Source organism: Scyliorhinus torazame, chromosome 10, assembly GCF_047496885.1.
Source record: "Scyliorhinus torazame isolate Kashiwa2021f chromosome 10, sScyTor2.1, whole genome shotgun sequence".
Lineage (NCBI taxonomy): Eukaryota > Metazoa > Chordata > Chondrichthyes > Carcharhiniformes > Scyliorhinidae > Scyliorhinus > Scyliorhinus torazame.
This window is the reverse complement of record NC_092716.1, coordinates 33,653,515-33,678,845: the sequence shown is the minus strand read 5'-3', so window position 1 is coordinate 33,678,845 and position 25,331 is coordinate 33,653,515. Positions and strand designations below refer to the sequence as shown.

Below are 25,331 nucleotides of genomic sequence, written 5' to 3'. Positions count from 1 at the left end.
GTGTCTTCTATTAATTGAATGAAGGCTCGTCTTTTTTCTGCAAAAACTGGCAAAATCTGAAATGCAGTACGGACTTGGTCCTAAGGTTGCCAGTTCTGAGACACGGCTCATTTAAATATGCTGATCTGAATCTCGCCCAGTGAGGGTGAGATCCAGATCGCGATGTCTCGCAAAGTTCGGTTAAATCTCTTGCGATATCTCAAGCACAGCGAATCTCGCAAGCGACCTCTCCTGAGATTCAATGGCCTTGTCATGTCACCAAGTCAGACGCGACCAGGTGGTAAATCGCGCCCACTGTGTCTGTATTACAACCAGAGGAACTGTGCCTGTATTATTACCAGAATATTCCTGACTCCATGGTGTGCTTAACAAAAGGTCGAAAGGTGGACCCAAATTTTTCAGATGGCAGAGGGCCGCCCCTCACTCAGGAGAAAGTCCGACCTTGGAGAACTGCCGGCCAATCTGATTGGCTGGCAGCTGTCCAATCCCTGCCGTGACAACGTGACATTGGATGAAAGATAAACAATACCAACCTGCATGAGCCTAATTGCCAGAGCCTTATGTAAATGTAAGGGGTCCCAGGCGGGGAACATAGGTAAGGGTTTGGGGGTCATGAAGGGTCTTGGTGAGAGGCCTGCGGCTGGGGGGGAGGGGGAGGAGGGAGCTCCAGAGATGTCCGGGGCTTGAGAGAAATGTGCCCCCAATCTGAAGGGGGTTCTGATGAAGGCACCCTCAAAGCACACCCCCCAACCCCACACCCACACCCTGCCCGAGATCTAACTTTGATTCTTCATGGCTGTCCCCCATGGAGGCACAATGATCCTGCTCGATTATAATTTGAGGCTAGGTGGGAGACAGCCATTAAGTGGCAATTATTTTGCCATTTAAGGGCCTCAATTGAGGCAAGGGAAGACTTCCAATCTAAGGCCTTGCCTGCCCCAGGGTAAAATTGCTGTGGGGTTGGGGTGGGCAGATGGTGTGGTGCCTGGATGGAATCCTATCCCTTCATTTTCACACTTCCGCAACCCCTTACCTCTCCCCGCCACCTAAAAACCCACCAGTGGGGAGCGTAAAATTCAGGCCCTTATCTTTTGTTGAATCTATCATCTTGGAACCTGGCCACAAACTCAGCTCCCTGCCCACTGGCTCCATTCCTTTCCCCAACAATGTCTGAGGCTGAGCAAACTATCTCAGCATCATATCTGATCCCCAAGACAAGCTTTCACCTACAGAGCTGCACCATCACTAAGGCCATCTGTGTAACCTCTCCCAACTCACCCCTATCTCAATGTCTCTGCTCAAACCCTCAACCATGCCTTTGTTACCTTCCAAATCGACTGTTCTACCATACTCCTGACAAGCCTCACACATTCTAACCTGCATAAACCTGTGAGCTACTCACACCAAATCCCTTTTTTGCATCACGACGCTTCGACTGACTATATTTTCTCCCAGTTAAGCAACATCTCAAGATAAAAATTCTCATCCTTATTTTCTAATCACTCCATAACCTGGCCCTTACCAATCACTGCAACCTCCCCCAGCCCCACAACCTTTGGAGATATCTATGCTCCTCTGCCTCTGGCCTCTTGAGTAGCCCCACTTTTAGTTGCTCCACCATTGGTGGCTGCACCTTCATTTGCCTAGGCCCCAGCTCTGGGACTTCCTCACTCAACACCCCCTCCTCTCTTTTCCTTTAAGACACTCCTTGAAACTTAATTCCTTGACCAAAACTTGGGTGATCCATTTTAACATCTCTTTATATGGCTCAGTGTCGTAATTTCCTTTATAATGACCCTGTGAAGTGCCTTGAGACATTTTATTATGTTAATTCCAATTCCAAAACTCTTCCCGCACCTAGTGGTGCACTAAGTTAGATTTGTGTCTTTTTCTACAGCTAGGAATTCTGGGAGGTGGTCACTAGTCTGTTGCCGGGGACTTATAGCTTGAGGAGCGCCACTCCACATTAACGGTGGGTGACCTGGAGTCCCTCCTGGTCTTACTGTCAACCATTGGTTTGTTTGGAAGCATTTTGCAGATTGACACACTCAAACTGTTTGACCACGTTATGAACACACCTTCCTTGACCATCAAGTCCTCAGGTGGGACGTTACACACTGCGCCTCCTTATTCTGTTAAAAGTACTATATAAATATAAGTTGTTATAATCACTGAGAATCCCCTTAACTTCTTTTATTTGTGTTCCACTAGCTTCCTCACACAATGGAGTGTCTCCAACAGAAGTAAGAAATTAATATTTATAATTCTGTTTGTAAACATTTAAAATTTGTGCGGGAAAGATTTGTTTAGTCGGCCTAATTTTCCTTTTTCTCCAGGCTTGGAGGGCCGAAGGGCCTGTTCCTGTGCTGTACTGTTCTTTGTTCTTTGTAGTTCCTTCTGACAGTTGAAAATCTAAAACTCCCCACCTGTTGAATCTGGGACAGAATTTCTTGTTGATTTATGGGAACACTGATGTTATTAAAACCTGCTGGCGCCTTTCTGAAACTGAAATATCTGTCTCTCATCAGCTTGGAAAGATAAAGCAATCGGTGTATCACGTGTTGGTCAGCATTTCACAGTTTTGCACGTGTCACTTGATCTCCTCTAACCTTATGTCCTTCGTTTCTATAGAGTAAACAGTTACTCAACTCCATTGGGGGATAATTTAAAGTAAATTATATGATTCTATCTGTGGAGTCAATGACTCTGCTTCTACTGCTCCCATTCCACCACTATATAATCCTAGGATTTCACCTGTTGCCAGCTGGTGTGTGGGGTGGGGGGTGGGGTGGTAGTGGTGGTGGGGGGGGGAAGGGTAGTGTCAGGACAAGGCTGTTCCCACTTTGCTAGTTCATCTTGCAACAAATTAGCAGTCATCAGACTATTAATTCGCTTGCGGAGAGCCCCAGCAGAGAACAGGATTTACCCCCCCCCCCCCCCCAACCACCAGAGAACTACGGGCCATTCAAGTGGCTGGCTGACTGTCCGGCCTCTGGTCCCGGAAGTGTGACAAGGAGTGAAGGCCACCTCTGGGGCCGCAGCATCCCAAAGGAAAGCCAGCTGCGATGGAATTGGAGTTGAAGGTAGGGCTGGGGTCTTGCCAGGGCCAGGCTGGCAGGCCACATTGAGGAGGGGAGGGGCAAGGGGGTTGGGGAGGCTAGGTGGAGAGGGCAGGGGAGCAGGGGAAACACAGTTGTGGGAACATTTGGGGCGAGGGCCTCCAGTGGGCACAGGGGGCCTCTAAAGGATGCACCTCTTTCTTTGGCTTGGTGGGCTGGACACATGGGCCCAGCCTCCTGCTAACTAGGGTTGCCAGCCATGGTCAAATGTATTCCTGGAAGTTGAATCACGTGACTTACGCCTACACTCATAGAATCATAGAATTTACAGTGCAGAAGGAGGCCATTCGGCCCATCGAGTCTGCACCATCCATATGCCTCCACCCTATCCCCTTAACCCAGTAACTCCACCTAATCTTTTTGTTTGGACACTAAGGGAAATTTAGCATGGCCAATCCACCTAAACTGCACATCTTTGGACTGTGGGAGGAAAGCGGAGCACCCGGAGGAAACCCACGCAGACACGGGGAGAACGTGCAGACTCCGCACAGACAGTGACCCAAGCCGGGAATCGAACCTGGGACCCTGGAGCTGTGAAGCAACTGTGCTAACCACTGTGCTACCTTGCTGCCACTACAGCCATTAGTCAGCCAACGCATCCATACTTGTGATGTATTGCCTTCCTACGCCAAATGGGAAACAAAAAGTGTCTTTACTCAATTGGGTGATGTTTGACTTTCAGCCAGTCTTCCCCCCCCCCCCCCCCCCCCCCGCCATTTTTAATAAAGAGAAATGCTCAAGGAAAATTACAAAACATAACAATAACAATTATTTTGCCAATCACCCTACCTTAAGAAGATTCCATATAGAGATTGACAGATTTCTAGATGTGGTTGAAATTAAGGGATGTGGGGATAGTGTGGGAAGGCGGTATTGAGGTACATGATCAGCCATGATGTAGTTGAATGGTATAGCAGGTCTGAGAGGCTGAATGGTCTATTCCTGTTCCTAACTTCCTGGAAGATAAGAAACAGAAGCAGTAGTAGACCACTCAGCCCCTCGAGCCTTCTCCGCTATTGAATAATATCGTGGCTGATCTGATTGTGGTCTTAACTCCACTTGCCTACCTACTCCCCAGCACTCTTGACTCAATTGTAGATCAAAAATCTGCCGATCTGTGCCCTGAATATGCTCAGTGACCCAGCCTACATTGTGGTGCGTAGAAGAGAATTCCATTGATTCTGAGGGAAGAAACCCCTCCTCATTTCTGTCTTGAATGGGAGACCCCTTATTCTGACACTGTGCCCCACAATATTGTTGTCCTCCAAACGAAGTGCTGCGTCACAATTGCTTTTCAATTTATCAACTTGACCAAAAGCAACATTTTCCACCTTTTTCTTTTTCAGTCAGTTCTGAAAAGGGAAGCAGATGAGAGGCTAGAAAAACTTCAAGCTAAAATTAATGGTGGCCAACTGGAGGTGGCAAATCCTTTCTCCCAGCTTTTTTTGAGTGGAAGAAAATCGAAGAGTCGTGACTTGGATGGCCACAGTGAAATGTCTTTCCAGTGGTCATGTGGTATGTTGTTGAAGCACCTGGAGTTTAAGGACACTCACTTGGTTAAAACTTTTAAAATGCAATCCTGTTTACTTTAAACATCTTAGTCAATCTTGGCAAAGTTATCACCACCTATCTTCAATTATGTGATTATACTAAATTGCAATGAAATATTTTGGTTAAATTGACCAAAGTACCTTCTCCAGCATGGCTTCCTGAACTGTATACAGGTTTGGCCCAACCATACCAGGAGGATTATTTCACTCAATCTTTTTGACAACCTTTGTTTAATGTTCCAATGGTTAATCAACTCTTGACTGCCGTTGTTTTTCTGATCCATTTTTGCTAAGTAATCTGCATCAGTTGCATTGATCATCTATTCCTTCTTGTGTATTCCATAACCCTAAGTGCTTGAATGTGAATTTTGTCAGAAACTTTAACAGAAACCCAGAGAAATGGTTTAAATGATGTAATTTCTCTGGAGATTCAACGTACAGCAGTCAATTGGGAAATTCATCTGGATGTTCACCCTCCATGACTGTACACATATCTATATTAGGTTGCATTGGTGAGTTGGTCTGTGAGCAAATGTGCTGTTCCCCTGTAGTATGGGCCAATCTAACACTATATTAGTACCAGCTTGGTGCCATCCATGAACTCAACGGTGAACTCACCTTTATTCATTTCTGGGTTATTCCCAAAACTTTGGAGAATTCTGATTAATGTGACTCCATTTATTCAGAGGGCTTGCCACCTGTCCCAACCACAATTCAATCTATCGCAACCAGCTGCCATCAGTGCCCAAGTACATACTATGTTATTCTCTAATACTGAATAACGACTGTAGACTTACAGTTAACTCACAAACACTTTATTCAAAGGGTTCGTTCTGCTTCCAGAGCTCAACAAGATGTAAAACAGTCAAGAGGTATCACCAGTGAAACTAAGGTAAATTTCCTATGCTGAGCTATTGCTGTGTGCTGCTGCTCACTAGCTCTGTGCTTCTAAAAGAGGCGGATCCTGCCTTGGGCTCGACCCTTTATACCCGTCTCTGATGCTCCCTCCAGTGATGCTGTGGCTGTCACATCTGTGCTGCAGTCCCTGGTGTATGTGCAGATGTATGTACAGATGTACAGATCACTCCATCCCCCCTTTTGACTTGATATGTTTTCTAGACTGGCCACAAGAACTCTGTACATAACAAGTGGTGAGAATAAGCAAAGCTGCACACTGTGAAAATGATAAAGTAATACAGAAACAATTAACTGTTATGAGTCCATCGTGAGAAATGTTCATATTTGTCTTATGGGTGTGTTGAAGTGTCGTTACAAATCTAGCCGGTTGGGTGCCTTACGACTCCTGCTGGAGCGTCTTAACGGTGGTGGTGGGGATGACGGTTTGATGTCATCAAGAGTACTGTCTGGCGTTGTATGTCGAGGAACATCCTGTGGACTAATGGACTTGGTCAAGACCAGTGTGAGAAACACCGGCGTTGTAGACCATCCGCCTTCTGGGTCCCTGATCCTGATGATGTCGCCCATGTTCAGTGGCTTGAGTAGGATCACATGTTGATCGTAGTATTGTTTTTGTTTCGACCGTAGTACCCGCATTTTGTCGAGAACCAGAGCGTTATCGGGGTCTCGGAATTGAATCGCCGGGAGGGTTGTCCGGATGTCCCTGCCAAAGAGCATCTGTGCTGGCGACAGTCCTGAGCTCAATGGGGTTGCTCAGTAGGACAACAGCGCTAGGTTGATGTCCGAGCGTGAATCTGTTGCCTTGCTAATAAGTTGTTTAATAATGTGGACACCCATTTCCACTTTCCCATTTGACTGTGGGTAGTGCGGACTGGATGTTACATGCCGAAAGCTGTAGCGGTCTGAGAACTCTTTCCATTCCCAGCTCGCGAAGCAGGGACCATTATCTGACATCACCACATGCGGGATTCCATGTTGCGCGAATGTCTCCTGGCACGCCTTGATGACAGATGAAGGCGTGAGATCATGGAGTTTCAGTACCTCCGGATAGTTTGAGTAATAGTCCATGATCAAGATGTTATCATGCCCTGTGGCATGAAATAGGTCAATGCCCACTTTTGTCCACGGCGCCATTGTGAGTTTGTGTTGCTGCAGTGGTTCTTTACACTGTGTGGGTTGATGTCTTTGACAGGTGTCACATGTCATGACCATGTCCGTTATGTCTTGATTCATGCCGGGCCAGTATACAGCCTGTCGTGCACGCCTTTTGCATTTCTCAATTCCTAGGTGACCTTCATGAATCTTACGTAGAGGGGACTTCCGGGTGCGGCGATGACCAGCTAAGTCGCACGTTTCGGCACCTCCCGTTGAAATGGACTTTTGGGCTCTTATTAAGAGCCCAAACGGCAATTTAAACGGCCAAAAACACTGTACGGTAAACCAGAAGGGAATCCCCCCGGACACGCATGGAAAAGGGAGAGGATAGCGGCCGGATTACGGAGGATCCTCTGGAGCAGCGGCAGGGAAGGGAAGCTCAAAGCAAGATGGCGTCGGAAGGTGGCCGGTTGTTATGGGGCCCGGAGCAACAAGAGTTCCTGCAGCGCTGTGTGGAAGAGCTGAAGAAGGAGTTGAAGAAGGAACTGTTGGCCCCGATATTACAGGCGATTGAAGGGCTAAAGGAGGAGCAGAGGACCCAAGAGCTGGAGCTTCGGGTCGTGAAGGCAAAGACTGCTGAAAACGAAGGTGAAATACAGGGCCTGGTGGTGAAGGCAGAAACGCACGAGGCACAGCACAAAAGGTGCTGTGGAGAGGTTGGAAGCACTGGAGAATAATTCGAGGAGGAAGAATTTAAGAGTCCTGGGTCTTCCCGAAGGCGCAGAAGGGGCGGACGTCGGGACATATGTGAGCACGATGCTTCACTCGCTAATGGGATCGGAGGCCCCGACGGGCCCTTTGGAGGTGGAGGGAGCCTATCGAGTTCTGGCGCGAAGACCAAAGGCTGGAGAAATACCTCGAGCTATAGTGGTGAGGTTTATCCGCTACAATGACAGAGAGACGGTCCTCAGATGGGCGAAGAAAACACGGAGCTGTAGGTGGGAGAACGCGGTGATCCGCGTATACCAGGATTGGAGTGTGGAGGTGGTGAGAAGGAGGTCAAGTTTCAATCGGGCTAAGGCAGTGCTTCACAAAAAGAAGGTTCAGTTTGGAATGTTGCAACCGGCGAGATTGTGGGTCACACACCAAGGGAAGCACCACTACTTTGAGACGGCAGAAGAGGCGTGGACATTCATTGTGGACGAGAAGCTGGAATAGTCTGGCGAGGGAAAGAGCTTCTGGGACAAAGTGGTGGGGTGATTATGTGGGGCGAGGAAGGGGAAGGGGGGGCAGATGATTTTTCAATTTGTTAATTCTGTGATCCTGTAACTCTTCTCTCTTCCCCATGTTGGGGGGGGAGGGGGGGGGAGTATGAGGAACTGTGGGCGCCGGCCATTAGGGGCGGGGCCGAGTGGGAAACGCGGGCTTTGTTCCCACGCTATGGTAATTGTGGCGGGAAAAGGGACGCAGGAAGGAGGGGGCCTCGCACAGTGGGGGCCGAGGACAAGGGGGGAAGCCGAGGTCAGCCAGAGTTCGCTGACTTCCGGGAGCAACATGGGGGGTGCAACTACGCTAGAGGGGGATCTAGCGGAAGGGGGGGGTTAACTGGGTTGCTGCTGCTAAGGAGAAGGGGGAGCTGTTATGGGGCGGGGTGGTTGAGGCGGGAGGGCACCGACAGGGGGATATACGGGTACGTGGGAACCGGGTGAGAAGCTGGGTTAAAAAAGGGGATGGCTAGTCGACAAGGGGGGGGCGGGGTAAAGAGCCCCCCAACCCGGCTGATCACATGGAACGTGAGAGGGCTGAACGGGCCGATTAAAAGGGCACGGGTACTCGCACACCTAAAGAAATTAAAGGCAGATGTGGTTATGTTGCAGGAGACGCATCTGAAACTGATAGACCAGGTCAGACTACGTAAAGGATGGGTGGGGCAGGTGTTTCATTCGGGTTTAGATGCGAAGAATAGGGGGGTGGCTATCTTAGTGGGGAAACGGGTACTGTTTGAGGCAAAGACCATAGTGGCGGATAGTGGGGGTAGATATGTGATGGTGAGTGGCAGATTGCAAGGGGAGGCGGTGGTTCTGGTGAACGTATACGCCCCGAACTGGGATGATGCAAATTTTATGAGGCGTATGTTGGGACGTATCCCGGACCTGGAGGCGGGAAAGTTGGTAATGGGGGGAGACTTCAATACGGTGCTTGATCCAGGGCTGGACCGGTCGAGGTCCAGGACCGGGAGGAGGCCGGCAGCGGCCAGGGTGCTCAAGGACTTCATGGAGCAGATGGGAGGGGTAGACCCCATGAGATTTAGTAGGCCTAGGAGTAAGGAGTTCTCATTTTTCTCCCATGTTCACAAAGTATACTCACGGATAGATTTTTTTGTCTTGGGAAGGGCACTGATTCCGAAGGTGACAGGGACGGAGTATACGGCCATAGCCATTTCGGACCACGCTCCACCTTGGGTAGACCTGGAGGTAGGAGAGGAAAAAGAACAGCACCCACTCTGGAGAATGGATATGGGCTTATTGGCGGATGAGAGGGTATGTTTAAGGGTGAGGGGGTGTATCGAAAGGTACTTGGAGCTTAATGACAATGGAGAGGTTCAGGTGGGAGTGGTCTGGGAGGCGTTGAAGGCGGTGGTCAGAGGGGAACTGATATCCATAAGGGCACATAAAGGGAAGCAAGAGGGTAAAGAAAGGGAGCGATTGTTGAAAGAACTTTTGAGGGTGGACAGGCAATATGCGGAGGCACCAGAGGAGGGACTGTACAGGGAAAGACAAAGGTTACATGTGGAATTTGACCTGCTGACCACGGGTAAGGCAGAGGCACAGTGGAGGAGGGCACAGGGTGTACGGTATGAGTATGGAGAGTCGGCTACTGGCCCACCAATTGAGGAAGAGGGGAGCAGCGAGGGAGATAGGTGGGGTGAGGGATGAGGAAGGTGAGATGGAACGGGGAGCGGAGAGGATGAACGGGGTGTTTAAGGCATTCTACGAGGCGCTGTATAAGGCTCAGCCCCCGGAAGGGAAGGAGGGAATGATGTGTTTCCTGGATCAGCTGGAATTCCCGAAGGTGGAGGAGCAGGAGAGGGCGGGACTGGGAGCACAGATTGAGATGGAGGAGGTGGTAAAAGGGATTGGGAGCATGCAGGCGGGGAAGGCCCCGGGACCGGACGGATTCCCGGTGGAATTTTATAGGAAACATATGGACCTACTGGCCCCATTTTTGACGAGAACCTTTAATAAGGCCAGGGAAAGGGGGAAGTTGCCCCTGACTATGTCGGAGGCGACGATATCGCTCCTTTTGAAAAAGGAAAAAGACCCGCTGCAGTGTGGGTCCTACAGGCCCATTTCCCTTTTAAACGTAGATGCTAAGCTCCTGGCCAAGGTGATGGCGACGAGGATAGAGGACTGTGTCCCGGGGGTGGTCCACGAGGATCAAACTGGGTTCGTTAAGGGGAGACAGCTGAACACGAACATACGGAGGTTGCTAGGGGTATTGATGATGCCCCCACCAGAGGGGGAGGCGGAGATAGTGGTGGCGATGGACGCCGAGAAAGCATTCGACAGAGTGGAGTGGGACTATCTGTGGGAGGTGCTCAGGAGATTTGGTTTTGGAGAAGGGTTTATTGGATGGGTACAGCTGCTGTATAGGGCCCCGGTGGCGAGTGTGGTCACGAACAGGCAGAGGTCTGACTACTTCCGTCTTCATAGAGGGATGAGGCAGGGGTGTCCCCTGTCTCCGTTACTGTTTGCATTGGCGATTGAGCCCCTGGCCATAGCACTGAGGGGCTCCAGGAAGTGGAGGGGAGTACTCAGGGGAGGAGAAGAACACCGGGTATCATTGTATGCAGATGATCTATTGCTGTATGTTGCGGACCCAGTGGAGGGGATGCCTGAGATAATGCAGACACTCAGGGAGTTTGGGGAATTTTCGGGGTACAAATTGAATATGGGGAAGAGTGAGTTGTTTGTGGTGCATCCGGGGGAGCAGAGCAGGGGAATAGATGATTTACCGCTGAGGAAGGTAACAAGAGATTTCCGGTACTTAGGGATTCAGATAGCCAGGAGTTGGGGAACCTTACATAGGCTTAATTTAACAAGATTGGTGGAACAGATGGAGGAGGATTTTAAGAGATGGGACATGGTGCCCCTGTCACTGGTGGGTAGGGTGCAGGCGGTCAATATGGTAGTCCTCCCGAGATTCCTTTTTGTGTTTCAGTGCCTTCCGGTGATGGTCACGAAGGCTTTTTTCAAGAAAATCGAGAAAAGTGTCATGAGTTTTGTGTGGGCCGGGAAGTGAGTGAGGAGGGGGTTCTTGCAGCGTAGCAGGGATAGGGGGGGACTGGCACTACCGAGCCTAAGTGAATACTACTGGGCCGCCAATATCTCAATGGTGTGTAAGTGGATGGGAGAAGGGGAGGGAGCGGCGTGGAAGAGATTGGAGATGGCGTCCTGCAAAGGAACCAGCCTACAAGCACTGGCGACGGCGCCGTTGCCGTTCTCCCCGAAGAAATACACCACAAGTCCAGTGGTGGTGGCAACGCTAAAAATTTGGGGGCAGTGGAGACGACATAGGGGAAGGACGGGAGCCTCGGTGCGGTCCCCGATAAGAAATAATCATAGGTTTGTCCCGGGGAGAATAGATGGGGGATTTGGAGCATGGCAGAGAGCTGGGGTTGTGCAACTGAGAGATCTGTTCGTAGACGGGACGTTTGCGAGTCTGGGAGCGCTGACGGAAAAATATGGGTTGCCCCAAGGGAATGCATTTCGGTACATGCAACTGAGGGCTTTTGCAAGGCAAAAGGTGAGGGAATTCCCGCAGCTCCCGACGCAGGAGATTCAAGATAGAGTGATCTCAGGGACACGGGTGGGGGATGGTAGGGTGTCGGATATATACAGGGAAATGAGGGACGAGGGGGAGATTATGGTGGATGAGCTGAAGGGGAAATGGGAAGAAGAGCTGGGGGAAGAGATTGAGGAGGGGCTGTGGGCTGATGCCCTACGTAGGGTAAACTCGTCGTCCTCGTGAGCCAGGCTAAGCCTGATACAATTCAAGGTTTTGCACAGGGCGCATATGACCGGAGCAAGGCTCAGTAAATTTTTCGGGGTAGAGGATAGGTGTGGGAGATGCTCGAGAAGCCCAGCAAACCACACCCACATGTTTTGGTCATGCCCGCCACTGCAGGGGTTCTGGGTGGGGGTGGCAAAGGTGCTTTCGAAGGTGGTGGGGGTCCGGGTCGAGCCAGGCTGGGGGATGGCTATATTCGGGGTTGCAGAAGAGCCGGGAGTGCAGGAGGCGAAAGAGGCTGATGTCTTGGCCTTTGCGTCCCTAGTAGCCTGGCGAAGGATATTGCTTATGTGGAAGGAAGCCAAACCCCCGGGCGTGGAGACCTGGATAAATGACATGGCGTGGAGACCTGGATAAATGACATGGCAGGGTTTATAAAACTAGAACGGATAAAGTTCGCACTAAGGGGTTCGGCTCAAGGGTTCACCAGGCGGTGGCAACCGTTCATTGACTACCTCGCAGAACGATAAAGGAAATGGGAAGGTAACAGCAGCAACCCAGGGGGAAGGAGGGGGGGGGGGCTCATGTGGGTCCTCAGGGGTGTTTTTGTATAGATATTTATACTTGGTTATGTATATTGGATTGTTTGATTTTATTATCTGGAGAGTTATTATTTTTGTTATGGCAGTTGCCATTTAGTTTATATATTATTTATTTACTTGTTAAAACGGTCACTGTTATTTATATTGTTTTATTGTTGTAAAAAAGGAAAACCTTTGTATTGTTTTGTTTGGCCGAAAAATTTGAATAAAATATATATATATTTTTTTTAATGAATCTTACGTAGCATCTCGGCGCGGAGTGTGGCCGGAATCACAATCTGCGCATTGCGTAGCAGCAGGCCATCAACTTCAATCAGTTCTGACTTGACATTCTGAAATTGTGGACATTGTCCCCTCGTCCAGCCGTGCTGGAGTAGGTGCAGCGCCCTCCGTAAGGTTGCGTCTTTCTGCGTCTCCTGTCGGATTAGGCAAAGCTTCTCATCCGAAGCAGGCAAATTCTCCATGCATAACCTTGTTTAGGCCTCGATTTCTCTGATAGGGGCTGATGGTGCGTTGTCAGTGCCAATTGATCGGGACAGTGCGTCGGCAATGGCAAGATCTCTTCCCTGAGTGTATACTAGGGTGAAATCATACCTTCGCAGCTTCATCATGATGCGCTGCAGACGAGGTGTCATGTCGTTTAGATCCTTGTCTATGATATGGACCAACGGTCTGTGGTCGGTTTCCACTATGAACGTGGGCAGGCCGTACACATAGTCATGGAACTTCAGAATCCCAGTGAGGAGTCCGAGACATTCTTTTTCGATTTGAGCATATCTGCACTCAGTTGCGGTCATGGCCCTGGACGTGTATGCCACCGGGACCCAGTCAGACTGGTCGGCCTGTTGGAGGAGAACGGCGCCAATCCCGTCCTGGTTGGCATCAATGGAGATCTTGGTGGGTCTGGTTGCGTCAAAGAAAGCAAGGGTCGGTGCCCTCATTAGTTGCTGCTTGAGATCGACCCACTCATTTTGGTGACGTTGTGTCCACTCAAACGCAGTGGTCTTTCGTAGGAGATTGCGTAAAGCTACCATCCATGCGGACAGGTTTGGGATGAACCTGCCGAGGAAGTTGACGAAGCCCAGAAATCGTAGCACCGCCTTCTTGTCGTGTGGCGTTTTCTTGGTCCATATCGCAGCGATTTTCGCCTCATCAGGGCTGACACCCTGAGATGATATGGTGTCACCCAAAAAGGTTACAGCCTCCTTCGCAAATGTGCATTTTGCCTGGTTCAGTTTCAAACCGTATTTATGAATCCTCTGAAACACCTTCTTCAGACGACAGAGGTGTTCTTCTTCAGTGGTGGACCATACGATGATGTCACCCACATAGACTCTGACACCCTCGATGCCCTCGATTATTTGCTCCATTATCCTGTGGAAGATCTCTGATGCAGAGCAAATGCCAAAGGGCATGCGATTGAAGCAGAAATGTCCAAATGGCGTGTTGAACGTGCACAGTAACCTGCTCGAGTCATCGAGCTGTATCTGCCAAAATCCCTGCGAGGCGTCGAGTTTGGTGAAGATACGAGCATTCGCCATCTCAGATGTGATCTCTTCACGCTTGGGGTTGGAGGTAGTGTTCCCGGCGAATGTTCTGATTCAGGTCTTTCGGGTCTATGCATAAGCGAAGACCTCCAGAAGGTTTCTTAACACAGACAATGGAGCTAACCCAGTCAGTCGGCTGTGTGACTCGCGATATTACGCCTTGTGACTGCAGTCTGTTGAGTTCCGCTTTCAACTTCTCCCGCAGTGGAGCTGGAACCCTCCTGGGCGGCTGAATGACGGGTTTGGCGTCTGTCTTCAGCATGACTTTGTATTTGCTGGGTAGGGTGCCCATGCCTTTGAATACGTCGGGGTATTCTTGCAGCATGCTGTGGATTTTAGTTTCCAGGCTTGATGGATCCTGGGTGTGCATGTAATGTGTTGCACCAGCCGCAAGTCTTTGCAGGCCTGAGCGCCTAACAGTGATGATTTATTGTCGTCTACAATCTTGAATCGTAGCTGCTTGCATATCATCTTGTTGTCCACCCGGAGATGGCACGATCCCTTTGAGGCGATCTGATTGCCGTTGTAGTCCTTCAGCCAACATGCAGCGGGTATTATTTCATGGTCTCCTGGAATCGAATGGAGATCCTTACAAGTGAGGAGGTTAGCTGACGCCTCAGTGTCAAGCTTGATGACTAATGGACAGTCATTGACTTGCACAGTCGCAGTCCACTCACTGCTGGAATCAATGCTGTTGACCGGGTGAGGCGTGGCGATTGTTGCGTCATGTTCCTCAATTGTCTCGATCGTGTCCACGACAAACGAGTTGTCGCAAGCGAGGTTGTCCTCATCCGAGGAATACTCATCATTGCTTTTTTTGTGCTCCGTTGAGTCTATGCTTTTTACGTTGAAGTTCATGTGTTTCTGTCTTGTTGTCTTCATTTGCAGAGCAGCTCTGCACTGTGAGGCAAAGTGGTTGCATTTGCCATACTTTAAACATTGTTTTCCAGAAGCTGGACATTGCCCTTTTAAGTGGGCATGTCCGCAGCGGGGACATGTCATGACGCTGTCCCTCCACGCTCGCGGATGCGCAGTAGGCCTTTCTTCCGTGTCAAATCTTCGGGGGAACTGCGCATGCGTGTGGCCTGCATCCAGGTTCGCGCACGTGGGATTGCCACTAAAGGAGCGCCTTCTGGGCGCCTGGGCCACCATTTTGATGGGCTCAACCTCGTGGTGAAGGCCTTGGTCCTGGTAAGTAAACTCCTCATATTCTTCTTTACTTTATTCATAAGTAGAGCATCTTTGCATGGCTGTTTCTAGGGTTAGGTCTTTTTGTTTTAATAAGGATTTTCTAAGTCCCTCATCAGATATACCATTGACTATCTGGTCGCTGATGAGGGAGTCACGGAGGTTTTCAAAGTTGCAGGATTGAGCTAGTAACTTTAAATCTGTTACAAAACTGCTGAAAGATTCTCCCAGTTTTTGTAAACGCCTGGTGAAATTGAATCTTTCAAATATCTCATTGACTTCAGATTGACAGTGGGTTTCAAATTTTTTGATGATTATTTCCAGCTTGCCCTTGTCCTCCCCTTCCAGGTAGGGAAAGGAATTATATAATTCTAATGCCTGCGACCTGCCAGGGATAAGAGCAAGGTTATCTTCCTGGAATCAGATGCTCAGGTTAGATCCTTAGCTTCTAGATATATTTTGAACTGTTGAATGAAAAGTTTCCAATTGGAATGCATATTACCAGTGGTCTTGAGCAGGCGTGGAGGTTGGATTGGGCCCATCGTGCCGATTGGTATCTGAAGGGTCTGAATGCTGCGAGGCCTTCCTTGGTCGAATGTCTGGTTTAAGTTCTCTTCTCTTGCTGGTGTCTAGCTGGCTTGCTGAAACCACGCCTGGTACTATATGTTATTCTCTAATACTGAATAACGACTGTAGACTTACAGTTAACTCACAAACACTTTATTCAAAGGGTTCTTCCGCTTCCAGAGCTCAACTAGATGTAAAACAGTCAAGAGGTATCACCAGTGAAACTAAGGTAAACTGCCTATGCTAAGCTATCCCTGTGTGCTGCTGCTCACTAGCTCTGTGCTTCTAAAAGAGGCGGATCCTGCCTTGGGCCCGACCCTTTATACCCGTCTCTGGTGCCCCCTCTTGTGCGCCTGTCACATCTGTGCTGCAGTCCCTGGTGTATGTGCAGATGTATGTACAGATGTACAGATCACGACACATACGACTACTTTCTATGAGCGATCAAAAGTTTATTCAAATTCGAGTAGATCACATCAACACTCTTAATTTTATTGACATCTTTTGTTACTTATTTAAAAAGTCATGTTAAATTGCTCTGGCATAACTATCTTTTTGTAAGTTCATGCTGACTCTTACCATTTTTTTTCATATCTCTCTATCATAACCTCATCTTTGATAATTGATTTTGGAATTTGCCCTGTAATGATCTGGAATGGAATACCTGTAGTTACCAATATCACCTTCAGATTGCTTTTCAAATAGATGGATCTTTGCTGCATTCCAGTTCTTCATGATTATGAGTGACAGTATTGATTTAGGTCACTGACATGGAGAAGCAAGAGTCCTGACAGCTGAGTCATAATATACACCACAGAGTGGGGTAGGACAAAAATGCTCCTAGACAGGCAATAGGCCAATGGGGTTGGGAAGAAGGTAGATCCATGAGATGGGGTGGGGCAGAGGAGCTGAGCTGTATTTCTGATTTTTACCAGTGTGAGAGGATCCTAGGTTGTTTAGGTGGAGTCCAACTGAGCATTCTACCTCCCCCTGGCCCTCCAAAGTAACCTTAAAATCCTCTTTCTGGCCTCCTCTTCAGGTGGACCACCAGCTGAGGCTGTGCAGAGTGTATACAGTGTCTGCTCTGCCCAATGGCATTTTAAAATGGAATTTGTGCTGCTATGTTTAGCTACAGACCCCAATTTACATATTGAGAAGACCTTCCCTGCCTGAGTCAGGGAGGCTCTTCAGTTATCCAGTGGAATGGCCTATCAAAGTTGGCATTGGATGCTTCTGGAATGGGGATGGGCAGTAAGGTTATTTGCATAATTATAAAGGCTTGGTGTCACTCTTTTTCCACCCAACAGTGCCAGTAAAAATCTATCCTCCTGCTGGAGGTAAGAAGAGAAGTAATGATAGAGTGGGCAGAAGAATCTCTCCTCCCTCCTAACCTTTTCCCTCTTCCTCTCCACTACCTTCTTTTTCCAACATCCTTAGTTCAATGATGCTGTTTCCTCCTGAATGTTCTTGACCTGCAAAGTGCCTTTGGTCTTGACCCTTTTATGTGCAACAGCATGTTGGAGGATTAACTCATTTTAGTTAAAGCACCAACGGTCTTAGGGACCAAAGCAAAACAGCCTGGGATGTAATTATTTACGGTAAGGCACATTAACACTTCAATTGAAGTGTCAATGAGAAGTGATTTTTGGTTTTGCACTGACGTTAAACTTGTATCATGTAAATCAGGCATTAATGCTAGAACTGACTGATGAGCTGACAGTAGAATCCTTGTGATATGGAATGGTGATGGTTACAATGAGTGTCTCTGGCCAACATCAGGTTGGAGTATTTTTTTTAAGATTAGCTCTATTTTTCAGTTGCAAACACAATTTGCAGCTGACTCACACATTAAAAGCATACATTGTTTTCTACCTAATTATCTCTTGTCTTTGGAGGTGTTTGTTGGCCATTATGGGACACTTGTGTGCAGAGCAACCAAATTGACACAGTGCATCAGGATCTGATCATCCATCCTTCCTGCCTACCTCCGCCTAACTCTTTCATCTCAATCAGACTAACTGTAAGTAAACCTGGCACAATAAACAGTACGGCAGAGAAATGTCTGATCTTCACCAAGAAGAGCAAAAAAGGCATGAATATCAGGTATGGGAATTACATTTGGATTGAAGATAACTGTGTGCAGCATGATTAGATAGTGAGCTAAGTCATTTTTATATCCTGCTCGGCACAAACAATAATGGTTTTCCATGCAGACTGCAGTCCATTTTCAGTAATACTACCGCATGCTTAGCATTGCAGATTTGTATAAATATTAATCTGGTCTAATTATAGTTCTTGGCATAGCTTTCAAATGTATTGTTATTGAGTATTTATGAACCCAATGTTAAGATTATCTGGCAGATTTTTGAGTTTTTTATCTTTTAACCATTCCCATGCTTGTCATGACAGAAATTTCAGCCTCCTCCCAGATAGTCATCATTTAGGATGTGTGTCCCGAATCATACTTAGCTTAGAGGCTCAGAGTTTTGGACTGTTATCCTCACCAGAACCTATACTGTTTGTTTATTTTAAAGCTGAATTCATACAGAGCTATGGATGAACATCATTAGACAAAGTGGTGTATAGGTTGTAGTTTCCCATTGTAATCATCAAAGGGTTACCTGGGCAAGAAACATTTTCTCTATATATTTGCCTGGAAAGATGATGCTAAGAATGAGCACAGACATAAGCCACAAAGTTAAGGTAACCTAAAGAGAACGGCTATAATGACATCAGTCCAGAGATTGCAATATTTTAGAATCCACTATAAGCAGAATTCTGAACTCTGAGATTATATGGTTTTATCATCCCAGAAGATGGTGCATGTTATCATAAGAATGAGACTGTAATCAGATCTGGATTTGGACTTTGTCAACCCAAAGTGAAACGGCATAAATTTGAAGTCCACTCAAATTTGATGATGAGGGCAGAGGAAATAGACACATCCACCGTCAGCTAATTCTGAGGCAGATTCTTCACCAAGAAACTCAGAATCCGTTGCTACTGGATAACTAATGCAGCAATTCTCACCCTATCCAAGAAATGCTGAAACATCTCCAATCTCCCACAGCTCTCCAGACTCCCAAAAAATTCAAATCCCAAGAGGAAAATATAAAATAATATGATATATTTAAAATGGACTTTTTCCTGATCACAATCTCATTATTCATCACTAACTGTCACCCCAAACTTTTGGTGTCTAAAATGGCAAAGGGCCTGTTGTGATGGGACAAACTGTTGAAACATTTCTTTAAAGTGGTACATCTGATTGTTTTTTGAAGGGGAGACATTAGTTAATTGGGCTAGAATGGGTTTTTATCTGAATATCACTTCACTGCAGGCCAATGAATATTCAATACGGCATGTGCTCAGTATTCATCGCGGAAAATGAAGACATTGGGTAAGAATGTTTGGTTGAGGGACCAAGATTAGCAAGTCTGGTTGAGTGACTTAGTTGAAGGAAAGCTCTTTGGGTGATTTTAGGTGATGGAACAAAGCAGAGCCTGAGCAATGAGATCCCATCTGGTGACTTATAAGTGATGGGATCCTAAGTAGGAAACATGTATAATACAAATATGGTTCCTCATTTATTATTAAAATACACTTGATATCCTCAAAATATCACTACAATCTATGTTTATAAAGCACCTTCTACATGGTGAAACTTCCCATGGTGTTTATGCTCCTGTGAAAGATAAATATTTTGTAGCAATGACTTTGATTGTCCATATCAGTCATTAAGTTGAAGGTGAAACGGAGTTATCTTGTGCAATATTTTAGATGTGAAGACAACTGCAATCCAGTTGACCCGTCAGAAAATGTTACGTTGACTGTTGATTGTCAAGATTGCACGAATCCAATCAAATATAAATGGTACAGAGTGAATTCTTCAAAAGAACAGGTAAAGGGAAAAAATAGGCTATTTAATTTATTTAAATATGGTGTTATGACCAAGTCTGGAAGCATGAATGAATTCCACTTTCCCACTCCTGAGGTTAGCTGCAGCAGAGTTTGAACTGATTAGAAAAAGTTGTGATTTTTCAATTCAGTATGCACTTTACCATATGTAAAATTATTGAAGAAACAAGCCAGCCAGATTTCTTATGTTAACAAGTAAGGAGTTAGTTTCATTGTAAAAAAACTCACTCAGGTAAAAATATAAGACTTAATAAAAGGTAAAAAGATTGCCTGATACCTGCAAAAAACGGGATCCTCGTCGGACATCAAGCCCGTTGAGAATCTCCTGGTCCACAAAATCTGGCTTGATCAGGTTCTCGCAACTGTCCCACGGGTGCCAATCTCTCCTGATCCTAGAAAGCGGAGACCAGGTGCCGTGGACTCTGAGGGGGGTTAGGCCGGTGAGTACCCTCTCCACACTTACCTCCAGGGTGCGTCCAGGTTATGGTTGATGTTGGAAGGTTCAGGCTGAGTTGGAGGGGCTCAGGTCAGGAGTCTTTCCTGGGGTGGAGGTCGTTAGGCAGGTCTTTCCTCTGTATCATTAAACTGTCTTCCAGCAAGTCAAGTTGTAGTTAAACATCTTCCCACTGAAATGTTGGAACCCTGTCAAGTTCAAATATCTGGCAGATGAAGGTGAAAGGTTTCCCTCTGTAGCCTTGAAACCCTTTGATGTCTCCCCCAGCAGGTCAATATCAATGACCTGTCACATAAAAGTCTTCCCGTTGATGGAACCCTTTGAAGTGCTTTCCTTGCCCCTTTACCCTTTTCAAACCTCTGGGCATGCTGAGAAGCCTAACTGCATTGTCTACATTCAATTTCATGGTCCGTAACTGTTTAGAAGCCTCTTAATTGACAAGTTAAGGTTATTTCAAAGGAGGGTAGCTTTGTTTATTTTTCTATTAACTCTGAAATGCTTCCTCTTTTGAGCAGATATTCTATCTAACCAATTTTCTAAAGAGGCTGTTTCTTAGTTCTGAAGAGTCTCCTAGAAAGATCAGGTGCGGGAGCACTGCCAGAGGGGAGTGCCAAGGAGGCACATGAATGGGGGCAATGCCAAGGAGGCTCTGGCGGGGAATGTTTATTTCTCCATTGGGGGGAAGCTCTCCTTATGTCTGGTGGGGAAGAATAGGAAGAGCCCCGATGCCTGTAATCATAGATTATCATAGAATTTACAGTGCAGAAGGAGGCCATTCGGCCCATTGAGTCTGCACCAGCTCTTGGAAAGAGCACCCTACCCAAGAGCCACACCTCCACCCTATCCCCATAACCCAGTAACCCCACCCTACACTAAGGGCAATTTTGGACACTATGGGCAATTTAGCATGGCCAATCCACCTAACCCACACATCTTTGAACTGTGGGAGGAAACTGGAGCACCCGGCGGAAACCCACGCACACACGGGGAGGATGTGCAGACTCCGCACAGACAGTGACCCAAGCCGGAATCAAACCTGGGACCCTGGAGCTGTGAAGCATTTGTGCTATCCACAATGCTACCGTGCTGCCCTCAAAGGTGGTGGTGTGGTAAAGGAGAGCACCAGTGCCTTACAAGGGGTAGGAAAGAGCCCCGATGCTTTTCAAGAGGGTGGGTCGGATGTTCCAATGCTAAGGGAGGGGTCCAGATTTCCATGGGGTAGGGGGTTTCGATCTCCGTGTCAGGGAGTGGGTCCTTAAATTTAACTTTGAGATCGGGGTGCCCTGTCAAAAGGACATCCCAATCTCAGAATCTGGGCATTGTCAGCTTGTTTAGGCGCCACCCCTCCAGCTGGCTGTGTGGTCCTCGCCAGCACTCTGAAATTGACGATAAATCAGGTGAAACTGACGCGTTACTCACAGTTTTTCTTGCCTGATTCAGCACTCTGTGCAATTTGGGCAAAATTGCACCCGTCTTTGCAATTTCAGCTGTTTCCTTTTTCTAAAACAATCCAAGGTATTATACCTGTTGAGGAAACATGATTAATATTCCACGTTTCACGCGACATATTGTCGTGACAATTAGCACAAAGGGAACATTTTAAACATCACAATTAATTATATTTTACTTTTGACAATCTAGTAACATGTAGGTATATTTTCTGTTTTAGATCAACCTGCCTTCTGCTTGTAATATCAAGCAACAAAATATTGCTCAGGAATCACTGACATTAATGAAGGAAAACACCAAAGTGCTGGTCATGGGAAATGAGGAACTGGTTAAATTTGCTCCAGTTTTAAAAGTGAGGGCAGTAGGTGAGTCTGATTGATATTTGTAACAACCTCCACAGCTTTTGAACAATATTAAAATGAATGATTCTTTGATTCAATAGCAAACAGTTCCAATTGTGCCACTCAAGTTACATAATTTTTAATTAATAGTGTATTTAAGGTCGTTAATGACCCAATAGACTACCATAATAGGTGTCAACACTATTAGAGTCAGATTAAGGCTATGCGTGGTTTCCGGCTTGTTAAGAGGGCTGTACGTTAGTGCATGTTTAAAAACTACTGCCCTCAATCTCAGCTTAGCAGTTAGTAGATCTGTTACTGCTGGAAGTATTTATTTCAATGAGCAGACTGTCCATTTTAAAATCATTTGAGCTAGAGGTTGTTTCTAGCAGCTGAGTGCAGTGCTGAGCGTTATATTATTTTCCTGGCCATCTCCCAGGGCCATAATGTATCTGAGAGAGATCAGCATTGTTGTCTAGTTTCTCATGAAAAATATGTTAGAGGATGCTCATTGAAGTCACAGGTTATTTTGTGGCATGCTTCCTGCTGTCAGCTAAGTGTGTGCCAGCCTGGATGCTGTGCTCATTCTGCCAACCACCACCCTACGACTGGACCAAAGCTTTAATTTTATAAAAATTAATTTACGGGATGTGGGCGTCGCTGGTTAGGCCAGCATTTATTGCCCATCCCAACTTCCCTTCAGAAGCTGATGGTGAGTTGCCTTCTTGAACCGCTGCAGTCCTTCGGGTGTAGGTACACTCACTGTGCTGTTAGAGAGGGAGTTCCAGGATGTTGCCTCAGCGACAGTGAAGGAACGGCGATATATTTCCAAGTCAGGGTGGTGAGTGACATGGAGGGGAACCTCCAGGTGGTGGGATTCCCAGGTATCTGCTGCTCTTGTCTTTCTCTAGATGGTAGTGCCCGTGAGTTTTGAAGGTGTTGTCTAAGGAACCTTGGTGAGTTACTGTAGTGCATCTTGTAAATGGTACACACTATGGCTACTGTTCGTCGGTGGTGGAGGGTTTAATTTATGTGGAAGGAGGAGCAAGCAAGTGGGCTGTTTTGTCCTGGATGGTGTCGAGCTCCTTGAGTGTTGTTGGAATTGGACTCATCCAGGCAAATGGAGAGTATTCCATTACATTCCTGACTTATGCCTTGTAGATGGTGGAGTTACTCTCTGTAGGATTCCTAGCCTTTGACCTACCCTGGTAGCCACAGTATTAATGTGGCTGGTGCAGTTCAGTTTCTGATCAATGGGAAACCCCAGGATGTTGATTGTGGGGGATTCAGTGGTGCTAATGCCATTAAATGTCAAGGGGCGATGATTAGGTCCTCTCTTGTAGGAGATGGTCGTTGCCTGGCACTTGCGTGGCACGAATGTAATTTGCCACTTGTCAGTCCAAGCCTGGATATTGTCCAGTTCTTGCTGGATCTGGGCATGGACTACTTCATTATCTGAACATTCACGAATGGTGCTGAACATTGTGCAGTCATCCGCAAACACCCCCACTTCTGACCTTTTGATGGAAGGGAGGCCATTGATGAAGCAGCTGAAGATGGTTGGACCAGTAGGCCAGTAGCCTACCGATGACAGCTGTACCCTTGTTGAAGTATGTTGCCTTTGAGGTCCAGAGAAACCAACTTTCCTCCTGTATTTGTGAGCGTGCTTTTTAACACACTGACACAAGATTACACAAACTGAGGCCTTACTCAGCATGGACACCTTCATTAGATCATTGAGCTTTATCACGCAATGGGACCATTTCCCTTTGACCAGTCTATCACTGCTGACCTCCTCTGCCACCACCTCCCAGGCTGAGCATATTTAGCTCAGCGACCTTCTCTTCCCAGATGTAGGCATCAGCTGCCCATGTCAGTTGGTGGCTGCACATAGGAGGACTCTAAGGAAATCCTTGTTGAACCTAGGGGCTGGTTTGGCCGTTCTCCCATGCATCTCCCCTTCACCCAGTGGCACAGACACCTCTAGAGGGAAACATGTGACAACTAGACAACCCTCCATGCAAAGAAGTGGTGAAGTTGTTGAGCTTAAAAAGAACATCACCTCTGATCAGTGCTAATGCTTGGAGACAGCAGAACTCAAAATAAAATGCATTCACCTGGAAAGCCTGCAAACTGCTCAATAACAAGTTATCCTGCTGTGTTAAATGATCCTGCATTTCCAGGTCCCATGACACTGTAATGTGCCAGGGGTCCCTTTAAACTACTGACCATTACCTAGTTCCAGACACAGCCTACGATTTCAGAGGCCAGGCAACCCAGCCTCCAACACTGATTGGGTGGGGCGAGGGCCTCAATCCGGTCCTGGAAATTAACAAGCCCCAATGGAGGTTTTCCCAGGTGCATTCCAAAGGTTCTTGTGAAGGTTAAGCCTTACAAAGTGTTTTGTTGATTATTTTTCGAACCTACATCAGGTGAAGGGAATAGTATACTCTAACATTAGTAGATTAGTAATCCAGTGTCCCAGGGTAACACACTAGGGACCAAGTTTCAAATCCCGCCATGGCAGATATTGAAATTTGAATTCAATAAAAGTCTAGAATTAAAAGTCTAACAATAACCATGAAACCATTGTCGATTGTTTTGAAGCCCATCAGGTTCACTAATGTGCTTTAAGAAAGGAAATCTTCCGTCCTTACCTGGTCTGGCCAACATGTGACTCCAGATCCACAGCAATGTGGTTGACTCTTAAATGGCCTGGCAAGTTATTCAGGACAGTTATGGATAGGGAACAAATGCACATAGCCAGCAATGCCCACATCCCAGGAATGAATAAAAATAAGTAGGAGTGATATAAAATTGTATCTTTGTTAACTTGTGTCTTTTGTTTTAGGGATAAGCGACAATGGTGATTATAAGTACAAAGATTACATTGTTAACATGATGCCTCCACTACCAGTGCCAACGTGCAATGTTTTTCCCAGGGAAGGGTCAACAGTCTCAACAACATTCAGCATCAAATGCACCGTCACCTGCAGCTCTAACTCGTCCTGCAGTGCTTCAGGCCTTACATACTGTTTCTTTGTAAAACCAGGTAATAGTTATTTTGATGAGTTGGGGTATTTAGATTTATTTGGACTAGAATGGCCTGGAATGAAAATTGCAATTCAAAGTCCAATGTATGCGATGGTTACAAAAGTATCTCCAAGCAAAATCCATCAAGACCCCTTTGCTGCAATTCTCCCGAATGAATTCTTAGTGGTGCCGCCAGTGGGAAAATCAGGGCCTTTCCCATTGGCCCTTGCAACGCTAATCCGGTGCTATTCAACAGCACTTGGAAACTTTTTATGGAGAGGGACGGGTTTTGAACTGACCTTGAGAGGGGCAGAGACTAAACATGCTGACAGGTCCAGCTCCTCAGAGATCGGAGCGCTATTTTTAAAAGGCGCCCTGATATCAGAATAACATTGGAGCTGCCCCCCCACAATTGCTGGCAAGGACCCACCCCCCCATCCCCCCACGTGAGCAGCACTCCATTATGGGCTCACCAAATGTGCCTCCTTCACGCCCCTTTCCCATTTGGAACCCTCTTCAGGCCACCCCCCTCAGTCTCTC

At 47.1% G+C, this 25,331-nt stretch overlaps 1 protein-coding gene across 1 annotated transcript in view; it reads left to right on the top strand.

The window, feature by feature from the left end:
• Window positions 1-25,331, top strand: part of LOC140430450 (polycystin-1-like protein 2) — a 228,784-nt gene that overhangs the window by 40,576 nt on the left and 162,877 nt on the right. Inside the window, exons 9-14 of the mRNA XM_072517932.1 lie at window positions 2,212-2,243; window positions 4,466-4,634; window positions 17,492-17,699; window positions 19,377-19,497; window positions 21,638-21,782; window positions 24,610-24,810. Of these exons, the coding sequence (XP_072374033.1) occupies window positions 2,212-2,243; window positions 4,466-4,634; window positions 17,492-17,699; window positions 19,377-19,497; window positions 21,638-21,782; window positions 24,610-24,810 (876 nt within the window). The remainder of the gene's footprint in view (window positions 1-2,211; window positions 2,244-4,465; window positions 4,635-17,491; window positions 17,700-19,376; window positions 19,498-21,637; window positions 21,783-24,609; window positions 24,811-25,331) is intronic.